Source organism: Ursus maritimus, unplaced genomic scaffold (assembly GCF_017311325.1).
Source record: "Ursus maritimus isolate PB19 unplaced genomic scaffold, ASM1731132v1 scaffold_30, whole genome shotgun sequence".
Classification (NCBI taxonomy): domain Eukaryota; kingdom Metazoa; phylum Chordata; class Mammalia; order Carnivora; family Ursidae; genus Ursus; species Ursus maritimus.
In genome coordinates this window covers 6,265,602-6,278,782 of record NW_024425564.1, presented here as the reverse complement: position 1 = coordinate 6,278,782, position 13,181 = coordinate 6,265,602, and the positions used below count along the sequence as shown (strand labels likewise).

The following is a 13,181-nucleotide window of genomic DNA, read 5'->3' as shown; positions in this document are numbered from 1 at the left end:
CCGGCCTTAATAGGAGAAATTTTTTAAAAAGATTTTTTTTTATTTATTTGACAGAGAGAGAGAGAGAACAAGTAGGCAGAGAGGCAGGCAGAGGGAGTGGGAGAGGGAGAAGCAGGCGCCCCACTGAGCAGGGAGCCTGATGCCAGACTGGATCCCAGAACCCTGGGATCACGACCTGAGCTGAAGGCAGATGCTTAACCAACTGAGCCACCCAGGTGCCCATTCCCAGTGTCTTTTAATAATATTCTCCTAATGTCTCTCAGACCTTGAGGAGTCTCCCTGTTGGGCAGGATGTGGTGGGGGCACTGGGGGATGGACCTGGAAGCAAATATTGGTTCTTGTTCATTCTATATTTTTCAATTAAGAAGGATTTCCCCAATATTCCTGAGTCTAAGTGGATATTAGCAGAATGGATGTTTGGGGATGACAACATGGGATGTGTTCAGATATATCCAGATGTCTTGGGTTTGCCCATATTTGTAATATCTCAGACAAGACATCTGAGCAGAAACCAATCACTCCCAGGCATCAATGGGTCAGTCAGTCCTTGCTTCATGAAAACAAACACAGTGGATCATTCAGAACAACTGAGAGTGAGCACAGGCCGGGAGAGGTTTTGCTGGCTGTGTGGTTATGGAACTCTGAGAGATTTGGTTTCCTCCCTGTAGAATGAAGACAGTAATAACAGGAAGCTGGCAGAAGTGTGGCCACGAAGTGTTAGCCCAAGCTAGTGTCTTAACACGAGTCAATTAACACATGAACACCTGAGCACTGGGTGGGCTTGAGAGAGCAAACATGGGTAGGGTGGTTAAATCTGAGTTTCTATCCTGGTGGTGCTTCAGTGTTGCATATATGTTTGGGGTAGGAAGAAAAAAAGAGCAGAGAAGATGGTGGAGTTGTATCCACCCAGGGGCTGACTTGTTTAGGTCAGAGTTAAGAGTCTTCCTGTTTCTTAGTGGAGTGAAGTGTTTTCCAAATTTGGACAGTAGCTGCTGAAGTGACTGCTCCACCCATGAGCTCAAGCAGAGTTTCCTGAGTGTTTACTGTGTGCTGGACACGTGCACAGGGCACACAGTGGCTCCCTTTGGGATGCCACGGACATTCCACAGAAGATTGCACGTCAGGGCTGTGGAGGTGAGCAGGGTGCCACTAAAACCCCAGCAAGCACGTGTATGGAGCCCATGTGGGGATGAGCAGGTTGGCGAAGGCCCCTCTGAGGAAGGTCACTTTAGGTGAGACTGGAATGGTGACCAGTTTGAGGGAGGAGAGAGAGAGTGGCTTGTGAGAAGGCCCAAGGCTGGGAAGGCTCTGTGAACTGGAGTAACTCTCCCAGGCTAGTGAGCGACCCACTGGGTAAGTGATGGATAACGTCAGAGACAAAGATAGAGCCTGAGAGCTCTAGATGAGAGGTTTAACAGGGACATCCCTGAAGGCATGAAGCAGAGCTGACATGAGCTACCTTGAGAGGATCACGACCTTGGAGGGAAAATGAACTTGAGGAGGTGAGGCTGGAGGTGGCAAGGGACACTCATGGGGAAGTATTGTAGCTGGGTGCTGGCAGTGAATATGGGTTTGAGAAACTCTTGAACTTCCTAGCACATTGGAAGTAGACTAAGAATATAGAGTGTCAGGAATGTGCTTCCAGTTTCTGGCAGACATACTGGGTGAACCAGGTGCCCAGGTGCCCTTTACTGAGATGGGGAACTGCAGGAAGGTAGGGGCTGGAGAGGAAGCCCTAGTGCTCCATGGTTTTCCTTCAGAATCTGCCTTTCCTGGTACAGACTGCAGCCTGGCAGGGAGGGGTCAATGGTGCACCCCGGCCATGTGTGATAGTAAGGTATAAGAAGCCACACAGCACTGTGCATTTCCTTCTGCAGGGACAGGCTCCTGGAGCTGGTCCTGAAAGACCCTGATGCCCAGTATTAGCCTGTCTGTTGCCAGGTTGTGGGATGATGTATTTGGTCTCCCGGTAAAGCAAAGCAAAGCAGCTACACTGGTGACTCCATGGAGGCTCTTGCACCTGAGATACACCCACAGACATGGTATCATCTTAGTAGTGAACAGTTAGGCGACCAGGAGAGTGGCAGGTGTTCAAGAAAGGATTGCTGAGTCTGTGTCTCTGTGGTCCCCCTGCAGCGTGATTGGGGTACCTGCACCTGCCCTGTGTCTCTGGCTCTGGTCTCCCCGTTTCCTTCCTGATCACGAGGGTGCACCGTCCAGAGGGCACGGCAGAGTCTGCTGGGATTTCTTGTCAGCTTTCACTTTCAAATGGTGGAAGGAGTCAGAGCAGGGTGGGTTCTTCTGTCTGGGAGTGCTTAGTGCCCCAGGTCCCTTTTTCGGGAGAGACCCCTGCAGCCTGTGCCAGGCTCTGATTTTCTCCACTCTCCTGGGAACCACCTGCCTTTCAGAGAAGAGGAGCCTGTGGCACTAGTGTTGGATCTGGAAGCGGGGTTTCCGAGCAGCCAACTGCAGGTGCAATTTCTGAGAGCAGATTTGGGGTCAGCAGAGATCTCACACTACTAAGGTAGAGATGCTCCAAAAATTCCAGGTTTTTAAGCAGGTGAGTGGGTTCTGAAGACATCTGTGGCAAGAAGAGTAAAGCTGGGAGCGGCTGGCTGTGAGGAGAAGGCTGAGTTGGTGGGGCTGAGGATAGTGGTGCTGGATAATAATGAGGCTCTGAGAAGACCCAGGACAACTACAGTGGGGGCTGCACTTTACTCACTTATTTAATGACATTTCTGTGGTGTTTCTAGGAACAGGTACTGTTCTAATGACATGTACTGACTCTCCATACATGAATTCAAAGGTTTTTTCTTATACCCTGGGGTATACCTTATACTGTTACTCGCCCATTTTGCAGATGAGGAGCTGAGGCAGAGCCGGTCAAGAACCTTGACTAAGAAAGTAACACAGCAAATGGCTGAGAGTAGAGGAGACATTAGCAGTCAGCCCCATTATCTGTCCTTCCCAGGACCATCGGCTGGCCCCCCCGCAGTAAGTGGTGTGAAGACCTTCTTTCTGCCTAGAGCTCATTTTATCCTCTCTGCTGCCCCTGCTCTCCTGGAATCCTTTATCCTGAGGCAGAAACTCCTCAAAGATAGAGAAGATGGGGATTATTAAGCCATCATGGATAATTGGGCACAAAGTGTGTGAAAGGCCAGGTCCTTGGTCCAGAGCAGCAAAGTACTGGGGGGGGGAGGGGCCTGAAATTCAGGTGAACTCAACAAAGGACCCCAGGACAGGGTGCATGTGCTGGGAGGCACGGGTTCCTTGGAGAGGGCGCAGTCTGACTCTCATGCTGCTCAGTGATTCCCTGGTCATAATTCGGGGGGAGCAGAGGAATAGCATAAGGGAGCTGGCATGTCCTTCATGGGGAGGGATCTGAGTCTGGGCCCTGTGTCCCTGGGTGTGTGGCCTGTGACTCATGCAGACATGGACGAGGTCCCTGTGCTGAGGCAGGAAGGGTCTGGTTGTGTGAGCAGAGCAGGTTGGGAAAGTTTCCAAAGGGCTGGGAGGGCTTTCTTGGCATCAGGGTTGTGCCCCGCCCCCCCATCAGCCTAATGAGCAGTAGGAAAGGCTGTGCTCCTGCTGGGGACTGTGGCCAGCCCTGAGCCCTGCTGTCTGCTCTGGGGCCCAGAGCTGTGGGCTGGTCCTGCCTCCTCTCTGTAGGTATTCAGCTGCCTCCTGCCCTGTGTCTCCCCAGCTCTGAGGAAATGGAGGATTGCTGCAGGGGCTCTTTGCTCTCCCTTCTCCCCTCCCTGCTTCTCCTCCTCCAGCTGCCTGCTGGGGGGTCTGCAGGTGAGTGTGCCCCTCCCCCTCCCGGTGTCTCTGTGGGGTGGGTGAGAGCCCCTGGGAGCTCTGCTGGTGTCTCCAGCAGGACGTATGGCTACTGGGGGAGACCCTGGCTCTAGAGGGATTCTGGTGATCCCCCAACTGCTAGTTGTAATTAAAGATTTATGAAGAATCCCAGAACTGTAAATAAGGGCAGGGGATCATGACCGTTGTCTAATGAGGACTTCATGTCTTATAAATTAATATTGTGAATTTCACTATGAAAAGTGTGAAAACGAATTTCCCCTCATTTCTTGTTTCCTGACTCTATTGGTATCTAACCACTTATTCTGTGATTAATTCACTACACCCACATACTAACAGGGTGTCCAGTGTGTGTTAGGTGCTACTCTATGTACAAAATGACAGCGTATCTGTCTTCACAGAGCTCCTTCTGGCAGGAGACAGAGAGTACTAAATACCACAACCCCATACAATCTACGTCTGTTAGAGGAGTGCAGAGCATGGGACAAGGAAGTAGAGCAGGGTGTGGAAGTGAGATGTGCAGGAGGGCAGGCAGCAGTGCTCCATAAGGTGGCCAGGGTAGGCAGTGAGATGCAAATGAAACTTGGTGGAGGTGGTGTGTCATCGTGTGAGGATGCCCCTGGATTGAGGGTTTCTGTCATGTGGAACAGCCAGGGCAAAACTGGCAGTGTGCCTGTGTGTTCAAGGAGCAAGGAGGTAAGTGTTGCCTGGAGCTGAGTGAGGGAGAGGGAGGAAAGCAAGTGTTGGTGGTCAGAGAGCAGTGGGGGGCTCATCCCTATAGAGCCTGTGGGCCATGTGGGGAACTGTGGAGCCACTGCTGGGTTTTGAGCAGAGGAGGGACATGGTATTGCTTACAGGTTGAAGAGTCACATACGTGGGTTGGAGATGGCATAGTCACAGGGAGCCTAGTCACTGTCATCCTGCAGGTGAGACATATAGTGACTCAGCTAAAGTTGAGTAGCACAGGAGGTGAGAAGGGGTCTTTCTGCAGAAGTGTCCTATAGCAACATGTCCATCAGTTCTCAGAAGACCGAAGCCTATGAGGGGTGGTAGCAGTGAAGTGAACCTTCCGTTGTCAGAAGTAGTGATTTGGGTCTTGTGAGAGGGGGCAGGTTTTAACAGAAATAACTGTGGACTCTAGATGTAGTGCACATGTAATTCAGCAGAGTACTAAAATATGGGGACAAATATTTAACTTAGGAGCATGTGTGGGTAAGTTCGTAAGTGTGGCCGAAGGAGCAGAGAGGTTCCACCTAGGCCACAGGGGCTTTTGGGTCATTTTTCAGTCCTGTCCTAAGAGGAGGCAGGTTGGAACTGTGGATCTCAGAGTGTGGTCCCTGTACTATTATAACAGAATCCCTGCTACCTCTTTAGAAATGCACATTCCTGGACCCACCCCAGACCAACTGAACCAGGAGCTCTGGGGGTGGAGCCCAGCAGTCTGTGTTTCACAGGCCTTCCTGGTGTTTGTGATGCCTGTGGAAGGTTAGAACCACTGAGTTAGAGTCCTTCATGGAAGGGCCTGGAGCCAGGAGCACAGGCTGCCGAGGGAATCTCTTTGACGTCATTGCTGGGTCTCAAAGTTCTTAAAAAGCAAACTTTCCCTGATTTAGAGTGGTCACAGCTGAGTATCTCAGATCAGGGCCTCTCATCTGACACTTATTGTCACCTACCGGGGCCTCCACCTGACAGTGTGTTCCCTGCCCTGTCCTGCATCTCTCCAGCTTTCTCACTCCTATGTCTGTGTCCACAGAGGACTTTGTGGTGATTGGCTCCTCGGAACCCATTGTGGCCATGCTGGGTGGGGACATCATGCTACCGTGTCGTGTATTCCCGGCCATGAATGTGGAGAACATGGAGCTGCGGTGGTTCCGCTCCAAGTTCTCGGAAGCGGTGTTCATCTATCAAAACCAGCAGGAGCAGAGAGAGGAGCAGTTGGCCCAGTACACAGGGCGGACCTCACTGGTGAAGGAATTCCTCACCTGGGGTGAGGCCATCCTGCACATCCAAAAGGTCCAGGCCTTCGACAATGGGGTATATAACTGCTTCTTCAGAAAGGGAAGCTTCTATGAATCTGCCAGTTTGGAACTGAAGGTGGCAGGTAGGTTGTTGATCTATATTTCGGGTGCTGTAGCATTGGAGTTGGATACAAACTCAAGGCCAAGAAAATCAACTCCTCATTTTACATATGAAGGAATGGAGGGTCTTCACTTATTCATTAATTCAGTGTAACTATATAAAATCCCTATGAAGTGTTGGCTCTCCTTCTGGGCACCTGGAGGCATCACTGAACCAAACAAAGTTCCCTGCCCTGCAGAGTTTATTTTCTAAAAGCAATAAAAATGTAAACAGATGGGTTATAGAGGATGTTAGATGGTGGTGAGTGGGCATTTAGAGAAGTTGATATCTGGGGGTGAGAGTTTCAAGCAGAAGAGCACCTATGTGAAACACCCAAGTTAGGAGTGTGGCAGGTGTGTTTGGGCACACAGGGAGGCCTCATGGTTGGTGAGAGAGGTGAATAGTAGGGTGGTGAGAGGTGAGAATCCTGGAATAAAGAGGTGTTCCTGGACCAGGTGCACAGCGACGAGATTGATTAGGAAGAGTCCATGAGGAGCACACACTTGAGCAGTTATTTGGGATCACCAGACTCTTCCAAAGGGCCTTTCCGGCTTGTGGTCTGGTCTATGAAGGGTACAGAGAGCATGGTGATTGTGGTTATGAACAGTTATCCAAATAGTCCTGAGGCTGAAGTGTGTGTACCCAGAGGGATGCAGGAGTGGAGATAGGGGAGAAATGGACAGCTGTTTTGTGGGGGAGAGAAAGATGCGAGAGTATAGAAGGATTTTGTGCTGTGTAACTTAGTTTGGATGTAGAGGTGAGGAAATTTTAAACAGAAGAGTGTAGGGTGGGGGGTTTGCTTTGCCAGCATGAGGGAGGACGGATGGAAGGAGAGGAGACTGATGGCATGAATGTAGTTACACAGAGGAAGGTTGGCTGACTTCATGTGGGGGCTGACGGGTGGGAGACGTTTGGCTTCAGAGAGGTTTGGAAGCTAGACACAAATGAGTCAGTAGATTTTGGGGACAGTGTGAAGGGGGAAGAAGGAACTCTGGTGAGTCCCATGGTTTCTCTTTGCCATTTGTTTAATAGTAGTAGAAATATTGATAATTACATGTTATTTCCCAGTTGTCATGATGCTGTGTAACACACAGTACAGAAATCTCAGTGGCATATAGCTGTTTATTTAATTTGGGCATTAAGTGAATTTAGCTAATCTACGCTGTATTTGGCAACTCTTCTTTTTTCTTCTTTTTTCCAGTTTTTTTTTAAATTTAAATTCGTTTAGCCAACATCATTAGTTGCAGATGTAGAGTTCAATAATTCATTAGTTGCATATAACACCCAGTGCTCATGTATTTAGCCACTCTTTTTAAAAAAATTATATTATGTTAGTCACCATACAGTACATCATTAGTTTTGATGCAGTGTTCAGTGATTCATTACTTGCATGTAACACCCAGTGCTCATCACAACACATGCCCTCCTTATTACCCATCACCGGGCTAACCCTTCCCCCCAACCCCCTCCCCTTGAAACCCTCAGATTGTTTCCCAGAATCCATAGTTTCTCATGGTTCATCTCCCCCTTTGATGTCCCCCCTTCAGTTTTCCCTTCCTTCCCGTAATGTCCTCCATGCTATTCCTTATGTACCACATATGAGTGAAACTGTATGATAACCGTCTTTCCCTGCTTGACTTATTTCACTTAGCATAAGCCCCTCCAGTTCCATCCATGTCGATGCAAATGGTGGGTATTCATCCTTTCTGATGGCTGAGTAATATTCCATTGTATATATGGACCACATCTTCTTTATCCATTCATCTGTTGAAGGGCATCTTGACTCCTTCCACAGTTTGGCTATTGTGGACATTGTTGCTATGAACATTGGGGTGTATGTGCCCCTTATTTTCACCACATCTGTACCTTTGGGTAAATACCCAGTAATGCAATTGCTGGGTTATAGGGTAGCTTTTTTTTTTTTTTAACCTTTTGAGGAACCTCCACAGTGTTTTCCAAAGTTGCCGTACCAACTTGCATTCCCACAACAGTGTAAGAGGGTTCCCCTTTCTCCACATCCTCTTCAACATTGTTGAGTTCTGCCTTGTTAATTTTAGCCATTCTAACTGGTGTAGGTGGTATTTCATTGTGGTTTTGATTTGAATTTCCCTGATGGTTAATGATGTTGAACATTTTTTCATGTGTCTGTTAGCCATTTGTAGCAGTATTTGGCTACTCTTAACTGGGTTTGCTCATACATCTTTGGTCATGTTGGGGAAATATAATTAAAAGGAAAATTCTGAGAAATCTTCTTCATGAAGATAATAGGAAAGAAAACCCTTTAATATAGAATTAGATTTATCAAAATATGATGTGTATCATAGACAATCTTTGAAGAGATGCAAAGACAAAGAAAATCACCCTTTTCCATAGCTATGCAGGCACAACTCATTATACCCATGTTCTCAGGATAGATGCTTACTAGTTGTCAAGTAAGTGGACATGACAGCACCATCTGTCACAAACAGATCACTCTAGATTTACGTGGTAATAGGGTAACCATCTATGTTAGCTGGTTGGCTTCATCCAGAAGAAAAACAAATTCTCCCATCTGTATAAGAGGAAGTGGTTTTAATGTGGATCCTGGTGCCCACTGAGGTTAGGCTCCTACCCTGGCACAGGAAGGGGGAGAGAGGGGTGTTGTCTTTCTTTGTGTAAACACTTCAAAGAGAGGGTTCCCAGGTCCTTGAGAAAGACATTCCTGGATCACAAAGCTGGCAAAAAGCCAATCTGTGTTTTTCAGTGGACTTATATATATTTCAAGAGGGGAGAAAGCACCCACAGTCACAAGTTTCCTCAAATAAATGCTGAAAAAAAAGTTAGGCCTCTCTTCCCTATTTTCAACAGGGATAATTAAGCCTCTTACCCTTAATTTTTATTTGTCTTGACAGTGGACCTTGGCTGGGTTTGCTCACATAGTGTTGTTTAGCTGGCTGTTGACTGGTCTAGGACAGTTTCAGCTGGAAAGGCAGTGCTAGTCTGAGCATGTCCCTCCCATGGCAGAGGGCAAGGCAATGGCACAAGCAGCTTCCAACCTCTGCTAGAGTCACATTCCCTGAACTCTCAGTGGCCCAGTCAAGTCACGGCATGGAGCCCAGAAGCAGAGTGTGAAGGCCCTAAATATATGTGGCAGAAGGCCCGCTGGATATAGGGAAGGCTGAAGGATTGGGATATTTTCATCATCAGACTATCACGGATGGGGCCCAGTATGAACCAGTTCAGGGTTTGAGTTTGAAGCATCTGTGAGGAATCCCGGCAGAGCTAACCCCAGGGATGTGAATACTGGGGAGGGAGCTCAGGAGGTAGGTAGGGTTGTTGAAGGTGGAAGTGATGTACCAAGTGGCAGTGGGTGTGCAAGCAGATGCCCTGGAGAGTGTGTGAGGTGAGAAGAGCAGAGAATGATGGAGTCTGAGATCAAATTCCTCCTTCTGTCACTCTGGGCAGTGGACTACCCACCCTCATGGTTGGGGAGAAGGGTCCTGCCCTCTGTGCCTGCCGCAGGTCCCCATGCTCCTTCTCTCTATTTTCTGTGGCAGGACCCCTGCTTTGCTCCCTGCAGTGTTCACTCCCCAGTGGGGCCTCCAGAAAGCAATGCTGCCCTTGGAGTTGTGCATGGTCAGGCTCTGCTTGCATTGTGGTCTCTGCTGAAGGGCTGTTCAGTGTGGAGGCCACTCTAGTTGTGAGGGACAGCTCTTCAGGGAATGTGACCTGCTCGCTCCTCAACCCAATCCTGAGCCAGGAGAAGGCGATGGCCATTATCATCCCAGGTCGGTGCTGTTTCCCTCTCCCAGTAGGGCCATAGGGAGGGGCTGGGAGTCCCTGGGTGTGCTGGGTGGGCTGTCCTGGGCCTTTCCTCTGACTATGTGTTTGGCTGGACACAGAGGATTTCTTTCCCCGGACTTCTCCCTGGATGTCAGCTTTCATGGTGATCCTGACCTTGCTGATGCTCTTACTCCTTGGGACTGCCTACTATACCAAGAGAGAACATACTGCAAAGTGCCGGGAGGTGCAGGAATGGATGAAACTCCACAGGGAAAAGGAGGACGACCAGCAGGCAAAGGAGGAGGCACTGAAGACCAGAGGTAAGGCAGGACAGTGGCCAAGGCCTGTGAGTGTGGCAGCTGGTGCAGAGGAAAAGTGGATAGAGGGCCCTTGCCCAGAAGAGGGTGCTGAGGAGGTTCAGAGAGGACAGTTGGAGCTGTGGAGTCTTGATGGAACTGGACCTATAACTTCTGGGATACTGAGATGTGCATTTGTGGGTTTGTCAGGTGCAATCTTTGCTATTCTTAGGGATGGGACTTCATGTTTATTTTTCACTCTCTTTCAGATGAACTCCAAGAAGATCTTGGTAAGTTCTGCTTTTCCTCCAGAACTTTCTGTGTCCCCTTTGTAGGAGATTCTGGTTCTTAGCTCACCTGTTTCCTGTGTTGCCTTTCAGCCTGGAGGAAATCTGTTTACCTGGCTGGTGAGTGACTGTCCAGATGTTCTTGGGTCTCTTGTTCCACCTAAGTCAAGGTATCTCCTCTCCTTGTTTCAGGCAGGTACTGAGGACCCTTTCCTGGGGCAGAAGTGGAAACTGGTGGGAGGCAGAACCCTGTTCCATGAGCTTTCCCTAATCTGGGCCACTGTTTCCCAGCCAATGCTTGGGTACCTGGGGGTGATGGTGGTCCCTGGAGCCTGTCATGCATCTTGGGTTTATTCCAGTGCTGACCTATCCAGCATATTGCTAGGTTTTCAGTCTTCAGTGCAACTAGTTCTGAGACAGCATCTAGAATCCAAAAGCCAGCTACTCTGAGATTTCAGTAAAGGAAGTGTATAAATTAATGGGGTCATTAATGTTAGGAGTGTGATTTCAGCTGTATAGTACCACCTAGGGAGAGTGTGTTCTCCCCAGTTCCTGGAAGTTGTGACCACAAAGTGATGGGTAGAGGACTGGACAAACTATGTGAGAATATGATGGAATGAGCTGCCAATCCCCCAAATAATGATGTTTTATATGAGGAAGATTGGCCTCTTTTACCTAGAGTTCATCTCACATCTTCCTGAAATCATCTCTTCTTTTGGGTTAATTCTCAAATACCTCTGTCTTCAAAATCACTTGATGTAGTAATGATTTTTTTACAATTTTGGAATTAGGTATATTTCATCTCTATAATCTTTTCATACAATGTATGTCAGTACATGGCAGGAGGTCATTTCCTCTTCAGCCTCTCCGCACTCTGCAGCTAGTGTCACCTGTGGCCCAGAGGGCAGGCAAGGGCCAGTATGTCAATGCTGAGCAGGCTTGTTCTGACTGAGATCTCACCAGGGTGTGTTCCCTTTCAGTCTGGAGGAAGGCACAGCTATATGCAGGTAAGTGACTCAGTTTCCTGTTATCTTACCTCCCCAGCCTCAGCTGTCCCCTTCTATGTCACGGACCCCACACCAGATGGGGTTGGTATCCATGCTCCCCTTGTCACTTCTGTCTTCTTCCTCTGAAGACTGCAAGGACTGTCCTTGGGAACACAGATCTGCCTCCATTCTGACCCATCCTCTACAGCGGGTCACTGTTAGGGTTACCAACACCCTCTGAACACACTTTGCTCAATTCATACTTTTAATTGGTCGTTGACAATGGAGAGGTCATTTATAAGGAGAGTCTGGAACAGGGTAGTGACGCTATAAATCAGAAATGGTTGTTTGTAGAGGATTTCAGAAATCAAGCTTGCCTGTGTAGGACTCAGGTCTTCCTAAGTGGATTGTTGGTTCTGAGTACATTTTACCCTGAAATTCCTACTTTTTTTGGCTCCAGTTTTGATTTTCCTGTTTCTTTTTCTTTTTTTATTATGCTATGTTAGTCACCATACAGTACTTCATTAGTTTTTGATGTAGTGTTCCATGATTCAATGTTTGTGTATAACACCCAGGTGCTCATCTTTTAAGCCTTTCATGAGCATGAAATATTTTTCCATCATTTTGTGTCTTCTTCAATGTCTTTCAAGAGTGATTTGTAGTTTCTAGAATATAGATCCTTTACGTCTCTGGTTAAGTTAATTCCAAGATAACGTATGATTTTTGGTGCTATTGTAAATGGAATGGATACCCTAATTTCTCTTTCCTCACTCTCATTGTTCGTGTATAGGAATGCAACTGATTTCTGAGCATTGATTTTGTATCCCGCCACATTACTGAATTGCTCTATAACTTCTAGTAGTTTGGGGGTGGATTCTTTTGGGTTTTCCATATAGAGTATCATGTCATTTGCAAAGAGAGACAGTTTGACTTCTTTGCCGATTTGGATACCTTTTATCCCTTTTTGTTGTCTGATTGCTGTTGCAAGGACTTCTAGTACTATGTTGAATAATAATGGCGAGAGTGGGCATCCTTGTCGTGTTCCTGATCTTAAGAGAAAGGCTTCCAGCTTTTCCCCATTGAGAATGATATTTGCGGTAGGCTTTTCATAGATAGTTTTTATGAGATTGAGGAATGTACCCTCTATCCCTACCCTCTGAAGTGTTTTAATCAGGAAATGATGCTGTATTTTGTCAAATGTTTTTTCTGCATCAATTGCTAGGATCATATGGTTCTTGACTCTTTTCTTGTTGATATGACCTATCACACCGATAGATTTGTGGATGTTGAACCACCCTTGCATCCCAGGGATGAATCCCCAGGGATGGATAACCCTTTTAATGTACTGTTGGGTCCTATTAGCTAGGATCTTGTTGAGAATTTTGGTGTCCATATTCATTAGGAAAATCAGTCTATAATTCTTCTTTTTGATGGGGTCTTTGCCTTGTTTGGGGATCAAGGTAATACTGGCCTCATAGAATGAGGTTGGTAGTTTTCCTTCTGTTTCTATTTTTTGAAATAGCTTTAGGAGAATAGGTATTATTTCTTCTTTGAATGTTTGGTAGAACTCCCTGGAGAATCCGTCAGGCCCTGGACTCTTTCTTTGGGGGAGGTTTTTGATCACTGCTTCAATTTCTTCATAATTAATCGGTCTGTTTAAATAATCAACTTCTTCCTGTTTCAGTCTTGGTAGTTTGTAGGTTTCCAGGAAGGCATCCATTTCTTCCAGGTTGTTTAATTTATTGGCATAAAGCTGTTGATAAACATTTCTGTTGATCCTTCCTACTTCCTTGGTGTTGATGGTGATCTCTCCCCTTTCATTCATAATTTTATTAATTTGGGTCCTGTCTCTAAACTTTTGAATAAGTCTGGCCAGTGGCTTATCAATCTTATTTATTCTTTCAAAGAACCAGTTT

At 47.3% G+C, this 13,181-nt stretch overlaps 2 protein-coding genes across 3 annotated transcripts in view; both read left to right on the top strand.

The window, feature by feature from the left end:
• The first annotated feature begins 1,024 nt into the window (after window positions 1-1,024).
• On the top strand, window positions 1,025-7,227 carry LOC103682268 (myelin-oligodendrocyte glycoprotein-like). Of its 2 annotated transcripts, none has more exons than XM_040644791.1 (4): window positions 1,025-1,134; window positions 2,861-2,994; window positions 3,704-3,798; window positions 5,570-7,227. In XM_040644791.1, exons 3-4 carry the CDS (start codon window positions 3,714-3,716, stop codon window positions 6,046-6,048), a joined length of 564 nt encoding a protein of 187 aa, XP_040500725.1. In that variant the 5' UTR covers window positions 1,025-1,134; window positions 2,861-2,994; window positions 3,704-3,713; the 3' UTR covers window positions 6,049-7,227. The 2 variants fall into 2 exon arrangements, with proteins under 2 accessions (XP_040500725.1, XP_008710063.1); XM_008711841.2 differs by lacking the exon at window positions 1,025-1,134 and adding an exon at window positions 2,294-2,560.
• A 2,617-nt stretch (window positions 7,228-9,844) lies between these two features.
• The window catches only part of LOC103682269 (butyrophilin subfamily 1 member A1-like), an 8,045-nt gene continuing 4,708 nt past the window's right edge, over window positions 9,845-13,181 (top strand). The window contains exons 1-3 of the mRNA XM_008711842.2: window positions 9,845-10,016; window positions 10,262-10,282; window positions 10,373-10,399. Of these exons, the coding sequence (XP_008710064.2) occupies window positions 9,845-10,016; window positions 10,262-10,282; window positions 10,373-10,399 (220 nt within the window). The remainder of the gene's footprint in view (window positions 10,017-10,261; window positions 10,283-10,372; window positions 10,400-13,181) is intronic.